At 44.3% G+C, this 16,865-nt stretch overlaps 1 protein-coding gene across 1 annotated transcript; it reads right to left on the bottom strand.

Moving 5' to 3' along the window:
* Positions 1 to 11,121: 11,121 nt before the first annotated feature.
* LOC123057674 (tetraketide alpha-pyrone reductase 2) lies at positions 11,122 to 12,521 on the bottom strand. Its single transcript, XM_044480598.1, has 2 exons — positions 11,545 to 12,521; positions 11,122 to 11,474 (listed from the first exon to the last, which is right to left on the bottom strand). Exons 1-2 carry the CDS (start codon positions 12,384 to 12,386, stop codon positions 11,327 to 11,329), a joined length of 990 nt encoding a protein of 329 aa, XP_044336533.1. The 5' UTR covers positions 12,387 to 12,521; the 3' UTR covers positions 11,122 to 11,326.
* Positions 12,522 to 16,865: the final 4,344 nt, after the last annotated feature.

Raw genomic sequence — 16,865 nt, 5'->3', positions numbered from 1 at the left:
CACGCCGAGACACGCGACAGCCACCCTAGTTCGGGCGTAGTAAGTACCTCAGTACGAGTTCAAAACGGTGGTCCGTTCGGAATAAAAGAAATGGCAGAAATTCAAATTGTAAAGTTCAAGCAAAAAAAAAACCCCATAAAAATACTGCTTAGTAAATACCTCAGAACAAGTTGTAAAATGAGAGAAGTTTAAAACAACGTTTTCAAAAAAAAATGTTGAGTTAAAAAAGAAACAAAACAAACACATTTTCTTTTTGAAAAAAATATCATCCAGTTCGATGATACAAACCATATAAGTACATGGCGACAATACAGTAAACCGTTGAAAACTTACGAGAAAAATATTACCCAAAAAACAGAGCAAAGTCTAGTTAGTGAAAACACGCTTAGCACACTTTTTCGGAAGCATTCAAAATTACTCTACAAAAAATAGATAAGTACAAACATACACATATATCAGTACGACTACTCTGTTTTTCAAACGAGAAAACAGCAAGATCCGTCATATCGTATTTAAAATTACTCTTAAACGGTTGCGAAGTAGAGAAAACGTTCAACATGACTAAGTTTCGCATTTTCGATAGCTATCCAACGGTATATTATTTGCCATATTTCGACAAACTTTTTAAAAAAATCGCGTTCAAAATCAAATTTGACCGTATTCGAATTTGTTTTTAAACCGTAAGGAATTAGAAAAACATTTCTATATGAAAAAGTTGCGCATTTTCCATAGCTTTCCAACGCCGTATCATTTGCGTCAATCCGACATACCGTTTGCAAAAAATCATGAAAATACGTTTCTTCCAGAATTTCACCGTTTTTCAAATTACTTTTAAATCATATAGAATTAGAAAAAACAATACATATATGGAAGATGCGGATTTTCACCAGCTTTCCAACGCCATATTATTTGCTCAATTCCGACAAACCGTTTGAAAATTGAGTCCAGAATACGATTCACGTTTTCGATTTTAGAAAAAATGGTTTTTTCAAAACTGCTCTTAAACCATAATGATTTTGCAAAAACGTTTAATATACTTGAAATATGGTTGTCAAGAGCTTTCCAACGATATATTACACGCCCCATTTCGATAAAAAGATTACAAAAAGTTTTTGAACTAAAGAAGACGATCTGTTAAACACAACTGAAAGCATCAGTTCAACCGCTTCGAAAACATCAGTACAACCACCTGAAACCGTCAGTTCAAAAAAGGTAACAGAATAATATTCTGTTACGCGTAACAGAATAGCCCAGATGTATTCTGTTACTAGTAACGGAATATTATTCTGTTACCCCTCGCCCCTATAAGGGCCCGATCCATTTTGCAAAACCCGGTGCTGCACCCCCCCACCCGAAACACAGAGAAAGCCTACCCACTCGAACCACCCCTCCCCAACGGCTCCGCCCCCTGCTCCCACACACCGGCGCCGCCACCCCCTGCTCCCACGCGTCGTCGGCCGCCGCCCGCCGCCCACTGCTCCCACGCGCCGCCTCCCTCTCCCCGACGGCCGGCCGCGTCCCTTACCCCAGCGTCGGGCCTCCTCCTTCCCCCACATCAACGATGGTCGCCTAGTGGATGCAGACCGTCTTCTTCCCCGCCGCCGGCCACCTCTTCCCCTTGCTCTGGCCGCCTCCTTCCCTCCCTCCACTGCGCACCTCCTGCTGGATCCCGCCGTCGAGCTCGCTGGCCGCCCTGGCCACAGCCGTGCCTCGTCCTCCCCCGCGGCTACCCCCGCCAGGGGCTTCCCAGCTCACCGGATCCGCTGGGCGCACGCGTTCCTTGCCGCCGTGAGTGTGAGGTCCGGAACCTGCAAGTTCAACATTTGCACAATATTCAGTTCTTGTAGTACAAATGTCTCCCTCCCCCCACGCCATCCTCGGCACCCCTCACTCGCGCCACGGCCGCAGCTTCACTCCCGTGCGCCACCCTCGGTTGTCGCGCCATGGCCTGCGCTCAGCGGCTGCGGGTGGAGCCGCTAGGTCGAGGAACTTTGCCTCGACAGTACAACAACACACTCTGCTATCGGTCGCGATAAGAGCTGCGCACAGGCCACCCCGTGTCCGCCCTCGATCCGTCTTAGTCATCTCCCTCTCATCCTCTCTCTATCTCTGGTCTGCGTTTGTGTGTGCAGGGAGTGGGAGAAGATAGAGCAGGGGAGTGGGAGGCCCTTCCACGGCAAATCCGTCGGCATCTTCCATGGAGATTGTGACCTCTCTTGATTTTTGCTTGAGGATTTCTCCTCTGGATCTGTAGACTGTAGTTCCTGCATAGCGGTGTGCTTTTTTCTAGTGTTCCTCTTTCGATGTTGATGCATGTGTTTAATAACCCCACTGATACGAATTCTGAAAACAAGCTTCAGTACAAGAATAATGGGTCGTTCAGTTCAATTCTAAATTGTAAGTGTGTAAACACATCCTGCTTACACAGTAACTAATTAACTATGATAACCATGTTCAGACTTCTACAAATCCCAAAACTATCCAGAGTTAGGATTGTTACTACCTTGTTTCTTACTATTGATTCATTTTTTATGAGAAGGTATTAAGATGGTACATGTAGTTGGACATCTCAATATACTGTAATGTGTTTTTTTGCATATTACCTTGAAATTATGTTAGCAATTCTGAATTGCGATTGTGCTTGAAACTGAAAATAATTCTGTAACTTCTCAAACCTCGTGGACTTGATGCTTAAAATACTTCCAGAACGAATTGATTCTTGTTTCTTTCATGATCAGTTCAGCAAAAAAAAAGTTCAGTCCAATTTCAAATTCTCATTTGAGTTTAGTCAAAGTTTCTTATTTTAGTTCAGTACAACATCCAAGTTTATTTCAGTTCAATTCTTATTTTAGTTTTAGTTCATTTCAATTCTTATTTTAGTCAAACTGTAGTCTATGGATTTTATTTGGCCTAGATTGCTAGATGTACTAACTTGTTGTGCCAAGGCAATCTAAAACATTAAGTGTTGCTACTGTAATTTGTTCATTGTTTCACGCCTTCCCGCAGACGCGCGCCCCCACCTCCTCGCCGATGCGCGCCGCCCTGAGACGCGCGCCCCCGCCTCCCCGTCGACGTGCGCCGCCATGCCTTCCTATAGACGCGCGCCGCTCCGCTGCCTCAGCGCCCATGCCGTTCAAACTCAGCCACCTAGGCCGTTCAGTTGGCGGCGTTCCTGCAGCTGCAGATGTGGTGCTGACAGTAGTAGGCGCTGGTTGTGTTGGATAAAATGCCTAGGAGCTCCCATGATTTATACATGGAACCTAGATGATTCCGTTTCTTCATTCCCCCAAGTGCTTCAATGCTGGCTCCTCGGCTGGCTCGATCGCTGCTGGGTTGGGTGGGCGTAGGTGTGGGTTTACATGGAAGCTGGCACCGCTCTTGTGTTATTTTCTCTAGCGATTGAGAAATTTATACACTCTTTTTAATGCGTAAGTTTATCTGCTCACAACCTATTTGTATGAAAAGCCAAATAGCTTGAGAATAGCAACCTGTTCGAGCTTAGCTGAGAGGATTTTGAATCGTTGTGTGAGGAAGTGTGGACATGGCCTTGAGATAATGCATGCTGCTTTATTCATAAAGAGACGGTGCCGTTGATTTTATACATAGGAAACTGAACCAAATCAGTGGTTGCTACTAGTGTTTGGAAATTATAATTACTAGAACTCTTATTTCTCACCCTTTTAATTGCTGGCTAATTCTTGTAAAAAGTAGTGGTTAATCTTGCTAATTACTTTGATGTGATGCCTAGGTGGCCAGTCCAGCTCCTGCAACCAACACAGGTCGTTGCCCCCTTTGCCACAACGGCAGGAGCACAAAAATACCAGTGTGGTCGTCCTCAACCAGTTCCTTCACGCGGCCTCCGCGCAAGCCCTGCTGATGTATTCTTACACCAAAAGTACAACTCTTGTTACTCTTCTACGTACTTGCTCTTGCTTATTTTCTAAGCAATAATTCCTATTGCTTCCTCTTAGGGAAAGGGATCCCATGTTGAAGCTGTCTTGGTGCTCACCCGCTGTTTATAGTCATCACCATAGTGTACGAAAACATATGAAAACCATTCTGGCTTCGGGAGAAAATATAACCGGTACATGTGCAATTGCGTGAGAAGTTCCCTTATGAAAGTTCCTTGTAAACAAACCACATGAAAGTTCGTCAAGAAAAACTTTGTAAGTTCAAAATGGCTATAGGAAAACTTTGTAGGTTCAGATGAGTATAGAAAACTTTGTAAGTTCAAAATGGGCACGCCTAATAGTGCATGAATAAAAATTTTAAACCCAACAAAGTCCATGTCGGTCGGCCTACAGTATGTTGTCAAGAAGGTTGTTGGCCTTGGAGGCCGACACTGGCTGATCATCTACCTTCCAATTATATTAGGCATATACCACTGAAACTGCAGGTCGCGCCCTCCTCCCACCGTAGGTGGTGCCCTCCTCCCGCATAGCCTATTGGTTGGTGTACCGTGACCCCTCCTCATATTTTTGGTATGAATTTGATGAATCTTCTTGATGCTCTGTTCTTATTCATCTAGAGATTCCTCCTCGTATTGATTGTTTGTATTGCTCTGTTCTTGTCATTTTGTAAATTAGAAAACAGTAGTCAGTATTTTTTATATAAAAAAGTTCACCGTATAAAAAAATGCAACAGTAGTTCAACACAATATCAAGGAGGGTGTGAGTTGGGTATGGTTACAGACGAAAGATATGTGTCGAAAAGTTCACTTCGTCTACATACGTAAGTTCAAAAAATTGTCGTAGAGCTAGTTCAAAAGATTGTCAAAAGGAAAAATGGTTGTGAGTTAGTTCAAAAGATTGTCAAAAGGAAAAATGGTTGTGCTAGTTCAATTTTTTCAGTCCATCTTATGTATGCTATTCAGTACATCTAATTCCAAATCGTAAGTACAATTGCCTTCATGTTTTCCATCTTCATATAACACAAAATAGGCACTGGAGGATAAGGTGAGAATATATACTAATGAAATTATGCTTGTATGTCCAAAATATGTACATTTGCTACTTTTGATTTGTTGTAGTGCAGAGAAGCTACCCTGTTGAGGGCTGACCTGGAGGTGGCTCCTCCACGTCGACACAATTGCACGACCAACGTGCTACTGACCACGCAAGCTTCCTCAAGGAGCTCGTGCCCAACGATACTGAAAGGAAAAACTGCTCCAGTTTTGAACTTCTTATCCAGTCATGCTATTACTTAGTGAAAAATGGAAAGAAAGTGTATTGCAATTGATCTCTCTTAGACCCTGTCAATCCTCTATTTATCCTTTGTTTGCTTGTTTTTTGGCCTGTAATTCAAGAACTTTGTCCTTCATAATTCGGTTTTTGGTTAATTTGTTATGCCCAGTACAAACCATTAAATCTGAAGAGGTTTCTAATAGCAAGAAAATGTGCAGTCGGTGTGGTGTATATGTCATTCATGTATGAAAATTGTCGGAGTTGTGTATATGTTATTCATGTACATGTATTATATGTATGAAAAAATTTATTTATATGATGAGATGATTGCTACTTCTTCAAAGAAGGTATAGTACATGACAGCTTGATGTGCATACAAGAATAAAAACTGGTTTGAATCAAAAATATTGACCCGTACGAATTAAAACAATGATCAGTTTGAAAAAGAAGATGGTTAGGTTTTGGTATTCTGTGACGTTGACGTTCAAGAGTTCACGTCCAAGAAAACGTCCAAGTTCTGCAACTGATCCGTCCAGATGGGACAAGGAGGTCAGTCCAGCAGGCGCATCTCAAGTGTCATGTCAGTGCGCCGCCCACCCGTTGCCATGCCTCTCCGCTGCATGTCGTGTCCAGATGGGACAAGGAGGTCAGTCCAGCAGGCGCATCTCAAGTGTCATGTCAGTGCGCCGCCCACCCGTCGCCATGCCTCTCCGCCGCATGTCGTGTCGTGCCACCTTGCCATCAACCACCGTTGTGGCTTAGCCCTGTAGTGCTTCCAGGATCACCACATGCAACTTCCTTCTATCGTTGTTCTCGCACTGCTCTCCTCAATATTGGCATTGCAAAAACACAGCAAGTTCACAATTAAAAAAATTGTAAGTTCAACACGACGTCCCAGATAAGTTTGAGAAAAAAGCTTAAACAAAATGAAACCTAATGAAAACTCAAATGATAAAAGTTCAAGTTGCAAAACAAGAAAAGTCGAAAACATCTTGCAAGAAAATTGAGTTAAAAAACCAAACACACGAAATTATTTCCTTTGTCCTCGCCCTGCTCTCCTAAATATTGGCATTGCAAAAACACAGCAAGTTCACAATTAAAAAAATTGTAAGTTCAACCCGACGTCCCAGATAAGTTTGAGAAAAAAAACTCAAACAAAACGAAACCCAATGAAAAATCAAATGGTAAAAGTTCAAGTCGCAAAACAAGAGAAGTCCAAAATATCTTGCAAGAAAATTGAGTTAAAAAAACAAACACGTGAAATTATTTCCTTTTGAAAAAATATCATTCAGTTCGACGATATAAACCATGTAAGTTCGGGGACTATGATACCCAAAAAACAGAGTGAAGTCTAGTATGTGAAAACATGCTCACTACAAAACCATACGAACATCAATGCAAGTACTCTTTTCTCGGAACCATTCAAAATTACTCTGAAAAATACCTCAATACAAACACACACACAGATAAGTACGAGTACTCTTTTTTTCAGACAGAAAAACAGCACGATGAGTCTCACCGTATTTCAAAATTACTCTTAAAACATGGGAGAAAGTACAAAATCATAAAGACATCCGTTTAAAGTATTCTTTTTTCGAAACCATTCAAAACTACTCTGTGAAAAATACCTCAGTACAAACATAGACATCGATCAGTACGAGTACTCTGTTTTTTAGACACGAAAAAACAACACAATGGGTTTCACCTTATTCAAAATTACTTTTAAACGATTTTGAAGTAGAGAAAACGTTCAACATGACTAAGCTTCGCATTTTCGATAGCTATCCAACGGTATATTATTTGCCCCATTTCGACAAACTTTAAAAAAAACGCGTTCAAAACCAATTTTAACCGTATTTGAATTCGTATTTAAACAGTAAAGAATTAGAAAAAACCTTCTATACGCAAAAGTTGCGCATTTTCCATAGCTTTTCAATGCCGTATCATTTGCGTCAATCCAACAAACCGTTTGCAAAAAAACAGTGAAAAAAGATTTCGCCCAGAATTCACCATTTTTCAAATTACTTTTAAATCATATAGAATTTGAAAAAATAGTAGATATATGGAAGATGCGGATTTTCACAAGCTTTCCAACGCCATCTCATTTGCTCAATTTCGACAAACCGTTTGAAAATTAAGTCGAAAATACGATTCGCATTTTCGGTTTTGAAAAAAACGGTTTTTTCAAAACTGCTCTTAAATCATAATTTTTTTGCAAAAAGAAATTATAATATTGTAATGTGGATGTCAATAGCTTTCCAACGATATATTACACGCCCCGTTTCGACAAAAAAAATTGCAAAAAAAATTGAACTAAAGAAGACGATTTGTAACAGCAACAGAAAGCATCAGTTCAACCGCTCGAATTTCATCAGTTCAATCGCTTGAATTCATCAGTTCAAGTAGGGTAACAGAATATTAGCACAAATGTATATATATTAGCACAAATGCCCGTGCGTTTGTGCTAATGTATATATATTAGCACAGAATATTAGCACAAATGTATATATATTAGCACAAATATATCGTTCAAGTAGGGTAACAGAATAACCCAGATGTATATATATTAGCACAAATGCCCGTGCGTTGCAAGGGGAGAAAAATTTGTGTTTATTATCTTGCCATTGGTGTGTAACTATTGGGCTACAACATCGATCCTAAAAACAAACAAAAAAATGATATTGTCTATATATTTATGTAACATTGGTCTATAAAGTTTTTTACCAGATCATCGATCAAATATTCCACTTCCATAGATTTCACAAGGAATTGAGAAAAAACATCATTGGGTTTGGATCAAAATCAACGACCTTTGTTTTCTAAAAAAAAAACTTTATGCAAAATGCAGAATTACCTCTGCACATGATGATCAAACAAATCTTTGTATAAACTTATGCAAAACTAAATCACTAAAATTACTCACCAACATGCACGATGTAGTCTCCAAGTAGCAAATGAATACATATTTCTATTGGTTGCTTATAATAAGTTCGTCGGCCGCCCCAACAAATTTTTTTTGCTGATTTCAAACTGGGGTCCTACTATGTCTTTGCATATTTCAAAATTGGTTGGATCTGAGGACGGCTAAGGGTCGGCTTGCCGAGTCGAATACGATTTCTGTGCGTTGAGGTTGTGGGTCCCTTCTTGGTGCCTTGGGAAACTACATTAATCTCTTAACACATACACACCTTCGAGCCATCTCGAGCTTTGTTTATCAGTCTCTTGATGAACGGACTGAAGTGACATAGTACATTCATGCGTGCACATTGTATTTCTGGTTTAGTGAAAATTATATCCGTAGAACATCCAAGTTGTATAGGCCGGTCAGCCGGTGGCACGATGGTAGAACCTGATCTGCGTGATGAACCGGCGGAGACTACTTAATTCCAGCGTCCTGGGAAAAGCATGCACTGACAGAGTGTCTGAGCATGAGCAGCACTGGCACCTGAGGATCCCATATATTTCATTCATTAAATTCGTCTACAGTATCGTGTAACAGCATGCATTGTTGCTGAACCGCGAGCAGCACTAAATCGTCAACCGCCGACCACACCCAACCAAAAAATTAATCAATTTTCACCCGAAATACGAATGCACTACTGTACCAACCTAGCAGCTGCAGAGCATGCGTACTGTACTCTGAAAGAATTTTTTGTGCGAAAACAACAGAAGATCGGTCGATGTTCCGAGCCAAACACGGTGCTTTTTTCCCAGATTCCGAACCGATCGTTCGTGTGCAGGAGGAGAAAGGTATGCTGCACTATAGCCTCCAATCTTAAAAAAATCTTTCCTTTTCTTGCCCCAGCCCCACCACCATCACCTACTTTTGAAGTCTCTTGAGCCTTCTCATCAGATCACCGCCCACCACCTGCTTTTCTCCCCTCCTCTGATCCACACGTTGGGGGTACTATGTGGATAACTGTATATCCACCTCGGCGACTTCGCTCCTGCCGGCCCGGCCATCTCCATCCACCGTCTGCTCTACTTTGCTCTGCTCCGGCCGGCCACCTCACCGCCGCTGCTGCTTTGTGATGCCTCTATCTCTCTCTCTCTCTCTCTCTCTCTCTCTCTCTCTCTCTCTCTCTCTCTCTCTCTCTCTCTCTCTCTCTCTCTCTCTCTCTCTCTCTCTCTCGGGAGCTCGGAGGGGATCTTTGTTGTTCTTGTTGGGGGAAGGAGGCGGCCTTGCTGGTTCTGGATCGACTACAAAATCTCCCACCTCTTACTTCTGCTTATTTGGTGTGCTTATCCAAAATCATCTCCACCGATGGGTTGACCCAGCCCGCTGACTCTTCACTTTTCTCCTCCTTCATCTCAGCGCACTCCTCTCGCCTAGCTGTCGCCGCCTGATGCGGCGCCCGACCGCAGCGCCGCATCCCCGTCATGGCGGCCCCCTGCAGCATGGATCGCGGGTTCAATACTCCAAAATACAGGGCCCTATTTGCAACAACGAAACGTTTCCTCACATAACCACTTAAAACAGGGACTGCGGGTTTATTTGAAAGAAATAGAGTGATTTTTTCGCAAAATCGCTGACGACGTACACCAGAAACGATAGCCGCTTTATTAGTAGGTAATAAAGATATATATGTACTGACCCCCTTCTTCAAATTAGATGTTTCGAAAGCGGGATGAACTCCTAGCACCAGCTCGCATGCGAGCAATTCAAGAGGAATTGGCGGCATTCTTTCTTGACCACGTGATCGCTGAAGACGGAGAATACTATGTGGACCATGAGTCCGTATGTTAGGAGATTATATTTGTAAGAGATAATTATTGTATATATGTAGTCGGTATTGTCGGATAGATATACAAGAACTTGTTGTTCGACCAATCTCTCGGAGAAGGAGAGGTGGTCGATATCACTTCTCTCTGTATGCATATATGTTCATGACGATCTTCTGTTTCCTTCGTTTGCTTATTAGCTAGCTAGTGCGTCTAGTCCTCTCTATACGTATGTATAGTACGTAGCGTCGACCAAACACGGACATAAGAGAGGACACTTCTCTCTATTAATTATAGCTAGCTAACACAATATATGAAACACCTAAATTAACCCCCCACAACCCCAAACCACCCCCCTTAAAAAAAACGCCAGCCACAGAAATGCTGACGCGTGGATGCCTATTGGTCCCGCTTGGTGCCACCAACCGGGACCAAAAGCCTCCTGCCTGGGTTCCGCGCACAGGCTACGTAGAGACCCATCTGTCCCGGTTCTGGATTGAACCGGGACTAAAGGGACAGGGCATTAGTACCGATCCTTTAATCCCGGTTCAGAAACCGGGACAAAAAGCCCTTACAAACTGGAACAATAGGCCTTTTTTCTACTAGTGCATAGGCCGTTTGGTAATGCTGCCGACAACCGACGCCGGGCATTTATCAGCCAGTTTAATGGAAGGATTTCATAGGTCGTTTGGTAGTGCTGCCGACAACCGACGCCGGGCGTTTATCAGCCGGTTGAAGGGAAGGGTTTCATAGGTCGTTGGGTAGTGCCAAATCATTCGGTAATGACTGGTGTTTATACACTATGGTAGATGATTTTTCTGGAGAACGGCGTTTCGGTGCCCGGGTGCATCTGCACCTGATCAAAAAAATCGTAAAAAATTCAGAAAAATTCAAAAAATTCCAAAAAAAATATTGGGTGATAGACAATTTGATGCGTGAGGTACGTTCCAATTTTCAAAACATTTGAACTTCTGTGCAGCTCTTAGCAAAAAAGACAAATCAGACCAGAACTGTATATGAACAGTACACATTTTTACATACCTCCGATTTGTCTTTTTTGCTGAGAGCTGCACAGAAGTCTAAATATTTTGAAAATTGGAGCGTCCCTCATGCATCAAATTGTCCACCACCCAAATTTTTTTTGGAATTTTTTGAATTTTTCTTGTATTTATTTTGTTTTTTTTGGTGAGCGTAGGTGCAGATGAGCTCGGGCTCAGATTCGAATTTTCCATTTTTCTGTACCTTAAGAAACAGTTCATAATGTTGATACACACTGGAGGTTCCTATTGTAGTATTGTACTGTGGGTACTGACAATGTATGTATGACGCACAGAAGCTGACACTTTGGACCGAACCCACCACCTCCGGTTAGTTCCTCGATATATATAACTATGCCGATCGATGGATGGCTCGATGCCATGTCAAGGAAGAAGAAGACCCTTGTCCTGGAAGCTCTTGATGCAGTCGTCGAACATCTGCTGGATGGAGAGGAATGGAGGGAACCCCAACGCCTCCATCTTGCTCGTGTCCATCTTGTGCGCCCTGTCGTCCCCCTTCCCGCCGCTGCACCTGTTCCATTCAATATGCCAACACCATGAGATGCATCCATGAGTTGCTGCAGCTAGAGCTAGGAGCTTACTCTGTGGGGATGGGGTACTGCGGGTACCGCTCCCGGAGCGACCTGAGCACCTCGGACCAGTGCGCGACGTCGCCGGAGCAGATGAGCCTGCCGGACGCCCTGCCGTCCTCCATGGCCAGGACGTGCCCCAGCACCACGTCGTCCACGTGCACGAACCCGATGGTCGTGTTCGGGTACTTGCCCAGGTCGCCCTTCAGCAGCGCCAGCACCACCAGTGCGGTGCTCGTGGGCGCCGCCCGGCCCAGCACCGGCCCGATCACGAACGACGGGTTCACCACCACCAGGTCCAGCCCGTGCTCCGTCGCCAGCCGCCACGCCTCCTTCTCCGCCACCGTCTTGGCGTACGCGTACCACAGCCCGTACGTCCGGCAGTAGTCGGCGTCGCTCCAGTGGGACTCGTTCAGCGTCGGCGGGGCGCCGCCGTGCACGTGGTGGTGCCGGTACCGCACGCAGGAGCAGGAGGAGGTGAACACCACGCGGCGCGGCGGGACCGCGGCCCGGGCGCAGGAGCGGAGCACGTTGCCCGCGCCCTTCACGATCGGGTCCACCAGCTTCTCCTGCGCGTCCTTGCCGTCCTCGTAGCTGACGACGACGGGGGAGGCGGCGTGGAAGACGCCGTCCACGCCGCTGACGGCCGCGTCGAAGGAGCCCTCCACGAGCAGGTCGGCGCGCAGCAGCTGCAGCCGCTCGTCGGCGCCCTCCAGGTCCCACAGGAACCCGACCTTGGCCTCGTCGCTCGGGTCCCTCACCGTGGCGCGCACCGTGTGCCCGGCGGCGAGCAGCGCCCGGATCAGGTGCGACGCGATGAACCCCGTCCCGCCGGTCACGCAGTACTCCGGCATCTCGATCGATCACTCTTTCTGTCTACTTCTTGACGCTGTATCGTATCGACCTCCGGCTCCGGCTGGTGTTAGAAGAACATGCATGCGTTGGGTAAGGATTTATACTATGTTTTCATAGATCGATTGATCTGCTGGGGGGCGGGGAGAAAGAATGCGATGCACAGATCAGTTGGGCGGGGCAATGCAACGCAAATGTGGCGCCATGGAGTTCGGTTTGAATTAGGTTGAACATGGGAAGAGGATTCTTGAGTGCATCAGGCATGCGTGGCCTATTATTCTTCATCTGCTGCATTCTTCTATACAGAACGAGCAGTAGATACGTACGCACGCATGTGTTACCAACTTGTTTTGTTTGCTGCCAAACTTAATTACTCCCTCCGTTCCAAATTACTCGTCTCAGAAATAGATGTATCTAGAACTAAAATACATCTAGATACATTCATTTCTGCGACGAGTAATTCGGAACGAAGGGAGTACTCAGTTACCTGCACACTAGTTGAGCTACGGGGAAATGGTTGTATGCAGTGCTCGCCTGTTTACCGACTACATTACGTCGGATACTTGGCAAACGGCCACCTAGGCATGTACAATGGTGATATCTTATGAGTGCCATGTAGGATAAATGATGAGGTGAAGGAGAGAGCTCATAAGAAATAGCTTGCCTTCTCTTATTTAAAAATAAGAGAAGGGATGATCTCTTAGCACAATATGTCTTATCATACTTTTAGGAATAACTAGTTATTGAAGATAAGGCTAAAAGATGACCCATTATAGACATTTTTTGTCATCTCTAAATTACATGCAAAACTTAAAATAAAATTATCTTATCAACCATTATACATGCCTTAAGGACATCTCTGGCCGAACTTGCAAAAGGATTAACTCCACAAACAAAAATCCTATTCCTACGCAAATATGCTTTTTCCTTCTAGGGTATCTCTCATTGGCTCAACTCCTTAACCATTTGAGGAGAAATGTCCACGGGCTCTTAAATTTGAGTAGCCGAAACAAAGTATTAGCAAAAGATTCATTTTCGGCTGCTGCTCCTCTGGCTCGTTCACCTTCTCGTGTTCGTTGTCTCAGCCGGCCACCACGCATGCCCGACGACACCTTATAGCCCTGCCGACCCCATGTCCCTCCTTCGGTTCGCTCTCTGGATGCCACCATGCATGGGGAACTCTTGGTCGACGGAAATGCATCCGCCGGAGGAGCACGATGGCATAGAGCACCGAAATATCATCCAAATCGGGGTCATTCCGAATATTGGAGTTTGGCCGTGATGGGATTTTTCCATGAAGTGCGAGCATGTCTTCGAGGGGAATCTAGGTCCTCGACGCCAACAGAAGATCCCCTCAGCCCCGCCGTCCACTCGCAGCCTCATCGTCGCCGCAACGCCTCCCATTGTGGCTCTCACCTCCTCTGCCCGCCAAGTGTTTGACAAATCACCTAGATACAACTTTTTTTAACCTTTTTTTCTATTTTCTTTATTGCTTTTGCAATCAAATTCATCATTCAATATTGCAATGGTAGATGAAGAGGTTAAAAACGATGTTCTTCGATAACTTTTTCTTCGAAGAGGAAGAAGAAGATGAGGATGACTACGATGGACATTGTTGTGATTCTTGGCAAGGAACATAGGAGTCCGAGGCTAGATTATCGGTTCGGCAGCTTGGATATCAACCGTGATTGGGTTGAAGTCCATGATAATCTTGTCAGGGATTACTTCAATGCAACATATCCAGAGAAGTATTTCTAGTGACGATTTGGATGCACTGGAGTCTCTTCAATACCATTGCAAAAAAAAAATTGAGGTCAAGATCCTTGATTTAAACTGAGAAGGAGTGCATTGTGAGAAATTAGTTCATGTCAATTGATGAAGTGTGTCGCTCCTCTTTGAGTCCTTGCCTATGTGTGCTCGGTTGACACCATTGATGACAATGTCTGCATTGGGGAAGAAACAATCCTCGAGGAGGTTCGAAGATTCACACAAGCAGTGATCGAGATCTACAAACCGCCGTATTTGAGGGATCCCAGGGATGAAGACACCAAGAGGCTCATGGGTCTGATTGAAGAATGAGGATGGTCAGAGATCCTTGGATCAACTGATTACATGCATTGGACATGGAATAATTGTCCCGCGGTAAGAAAAGGTCTATACAAAGGGCATTGCAAAGATCCAACTATCATCATCGAGGCAGTTCCATGTGAGGATATGTGGATTAGCACTCATACTTTGGTTTCCCCGGCTCTTACAACGGATTTTATGCCCTTTCGAGATTACCACTGTTCAGAGGGCTTTTTGTCGAAGATGCTCCACCTTGCAGTTATGTTCTCAATGGCTGTGGGTACACGATGGGGTACTACCTTACTGATGACATCTATCCTCCATGGGTCACATTTATGAAGACAATTCAGTGTCCTCAAGGCAACAAGAGATCCCATTATAGTAGACAAAAAGTAAAACAAGCTTTCTAGAGTTATAGACAAAATGGTAAAAGAATTGGAAAAAACAATGCTCTCTAGAAAATTAACTTTCAGGAGTTCCATTAGGTCCACTTTTTAAAAAAATGAGAAGGTGTTTGAGCAGTTAAATTTTAGTAGTTCGGGTAGAGATTCCCGAAAGTGAGTGCTAGTGAAAAACACTCGGCATAGCCCACCTTTACTAAGTGTGAAAGAAAAAAAAAACACTTGACAAACGTCGGTACTCGACAATATCAACCTATGCCGAACTCTTCAAAAGGACACTCGACAAACAAGGTGGTATGTGTCCGCCTTTCCCAAGTGCGGTCACCTTTCCCAAGTGCCAGACAAACAATACTTGGCACAATTTCTTCTCTTTTCTTTGCTATATTATATTATATTTTTCCTCTGTCTTTCTTGACATTTTTGTTTTATTTTCTTAGCTTTGCTTTCTTCTCCGTTATTTTTCTTTCTCGGGTCAGGTTTTGAACCGAGGCAACCGCTAGTTCGACTGTTAGGCTTGTATTTTTTTTTTCACATTCAACACTCATCATTAAGATGGGTAACATGTCCAAATTTTATATTTTCTTCAGCACGTTTGCAATATACTCCCTCCATTCCTAAATATAAGTCTTTGAAGAGATTCTACTATGAACCACACACGGATGTATGTAGATGCATTTTAGAATGTGGATTCACTCACTTTGCTTCGTATGTAGGGAGAAAGTTGACAATGTCCTCCAGCTGGGCTGGTGTTAGAAGAACATGCATGCCATGGGTACAGATTTATACGAGTGCGTTTTCACGATCCATCAATCTGTAGGGAGAAAGAATGCGATGGACGGATCAGTTGGCCGGAGCAATGCGACGCAAATGTGGCGCCATGGAGTTCGGTTTGAATTAGGTTGAACATGGGAAGAGGATTCTTGAGGGCATCAAGCATGCGTGGTCTATTATTCTTTTTTTTTTGAAACAGAGGCAAAAGACTTGCCTCATTCATTAATAAAGGAGGAGAGTTTTAGAGTACAAATTAATGGCTCCACAACATAGCCCGTCCATCAACAAAAGAAAAATAACAACTACTCTCGCGGCATGATAATGCTCAGGTGCGTAGCTCCTGCCGTGACCCAAAGTTTGGCTCCATCTTGGATTAGTTTTAGAATGTAGAAGGGGGGCGTTGATTTCTTCCTAAAAACTCTAGCGTTCCTCTCATTCCAGATGGCCCAACCGACAAGCATAGTAAGGGAAGCCATGGCCTTCCGGTTCGCCGTATTGGGCTTCGACATGTTTGTCCACCAATGTTTGATGTTGCGCTCCGCCTGCCATTGATGGATCTCGAGAGCTCCTAGGCCAAGCCACTCCTTTACCAATCTCCATACGCTCAAGGTGAACCTGCACCGAAAGAAGAGGTGCGCGGACGTCTCGTTTGCCCTTCTGCAGAGGGTGCATAGGCCGCAATTCTCCCAACCTCGCTTCTCCAATCTATCCGCCGTCCATATCCTGTTTTGAATCGCTAGCCAAGAGAAGAACTTGACCTTGGGAGGTGCCCAAACCTTCCAAATAGTCTTGTTCATGGTCGTCATCGTGGAGCCCAAGAACTGGATCCTATAAGCAGAGGCCGCCGAATACTCACCGTTCGCCTCAAATTTCCAGGATATGGTGTCATCAATGTCCGGTGAAAGCTGGAATTGCTCCAAGCGGACCCAAAGGTCCACAAACTCCACAATGTGGTTGATCGTTAGGTTGATGGAAGGATCGATCTTGCGCACCCAAGCATTGTCTCGCAGTGCATCCCTCACCACCCACTTCCTTCGCTTGGAGGCTGTGAAGATGAGGGGGCGATATCCTTAGATTTTTCCCTCTCAACCATGGTGCTTCCCGGCCTATTATTCTTCATTTGCTACATTCTTCCATACAAAACGAGCAGTAGATACGTACGTACGCATGCATGGGCATGTAGCAATCTCTTTTTTTTTGCGAGGGATGGGCATGTAGCAATCTGAACCTCACGTATTAGTT

This window comes from Triticum aestivum, chromosome 3A, assembly GCF_018294505.1.
Source record: "Triticum aestivum cultivar Chinese Spring chromosome 3A, IWGSC CS RefSeq v2.1, whole genome shotgun sequence".
Taxonomy (NCBI): Eukaryota; Viridiplantae; Streptophyta; class Magnoliopsida; order Poales; family Poaceae; genus Triticum; species Triticum aestivum.
This window is presented reverse-complemented; position numbering and strand designations above follow the sequence as displayed.

What these genes read in the sequence shown, in the direction of transcription:
- LOC123057674 (XM_044480598.1), bottom strand. Translation starts at nt 12,386, where the DNA reads ATGCCGGAGTACTGCGTGACCGGCGGGACGGGGTTCATCGCGTCGCAC. An exon ending in CAGTACCCCATCCCCACAGA is followed by an intron (nt 11,475 to 11,544) that starts GTAAGCTCCTAG and finishes TGAATGGAACAG; the next exon opens with GTGCAGCGGCGGGAAGGGGG.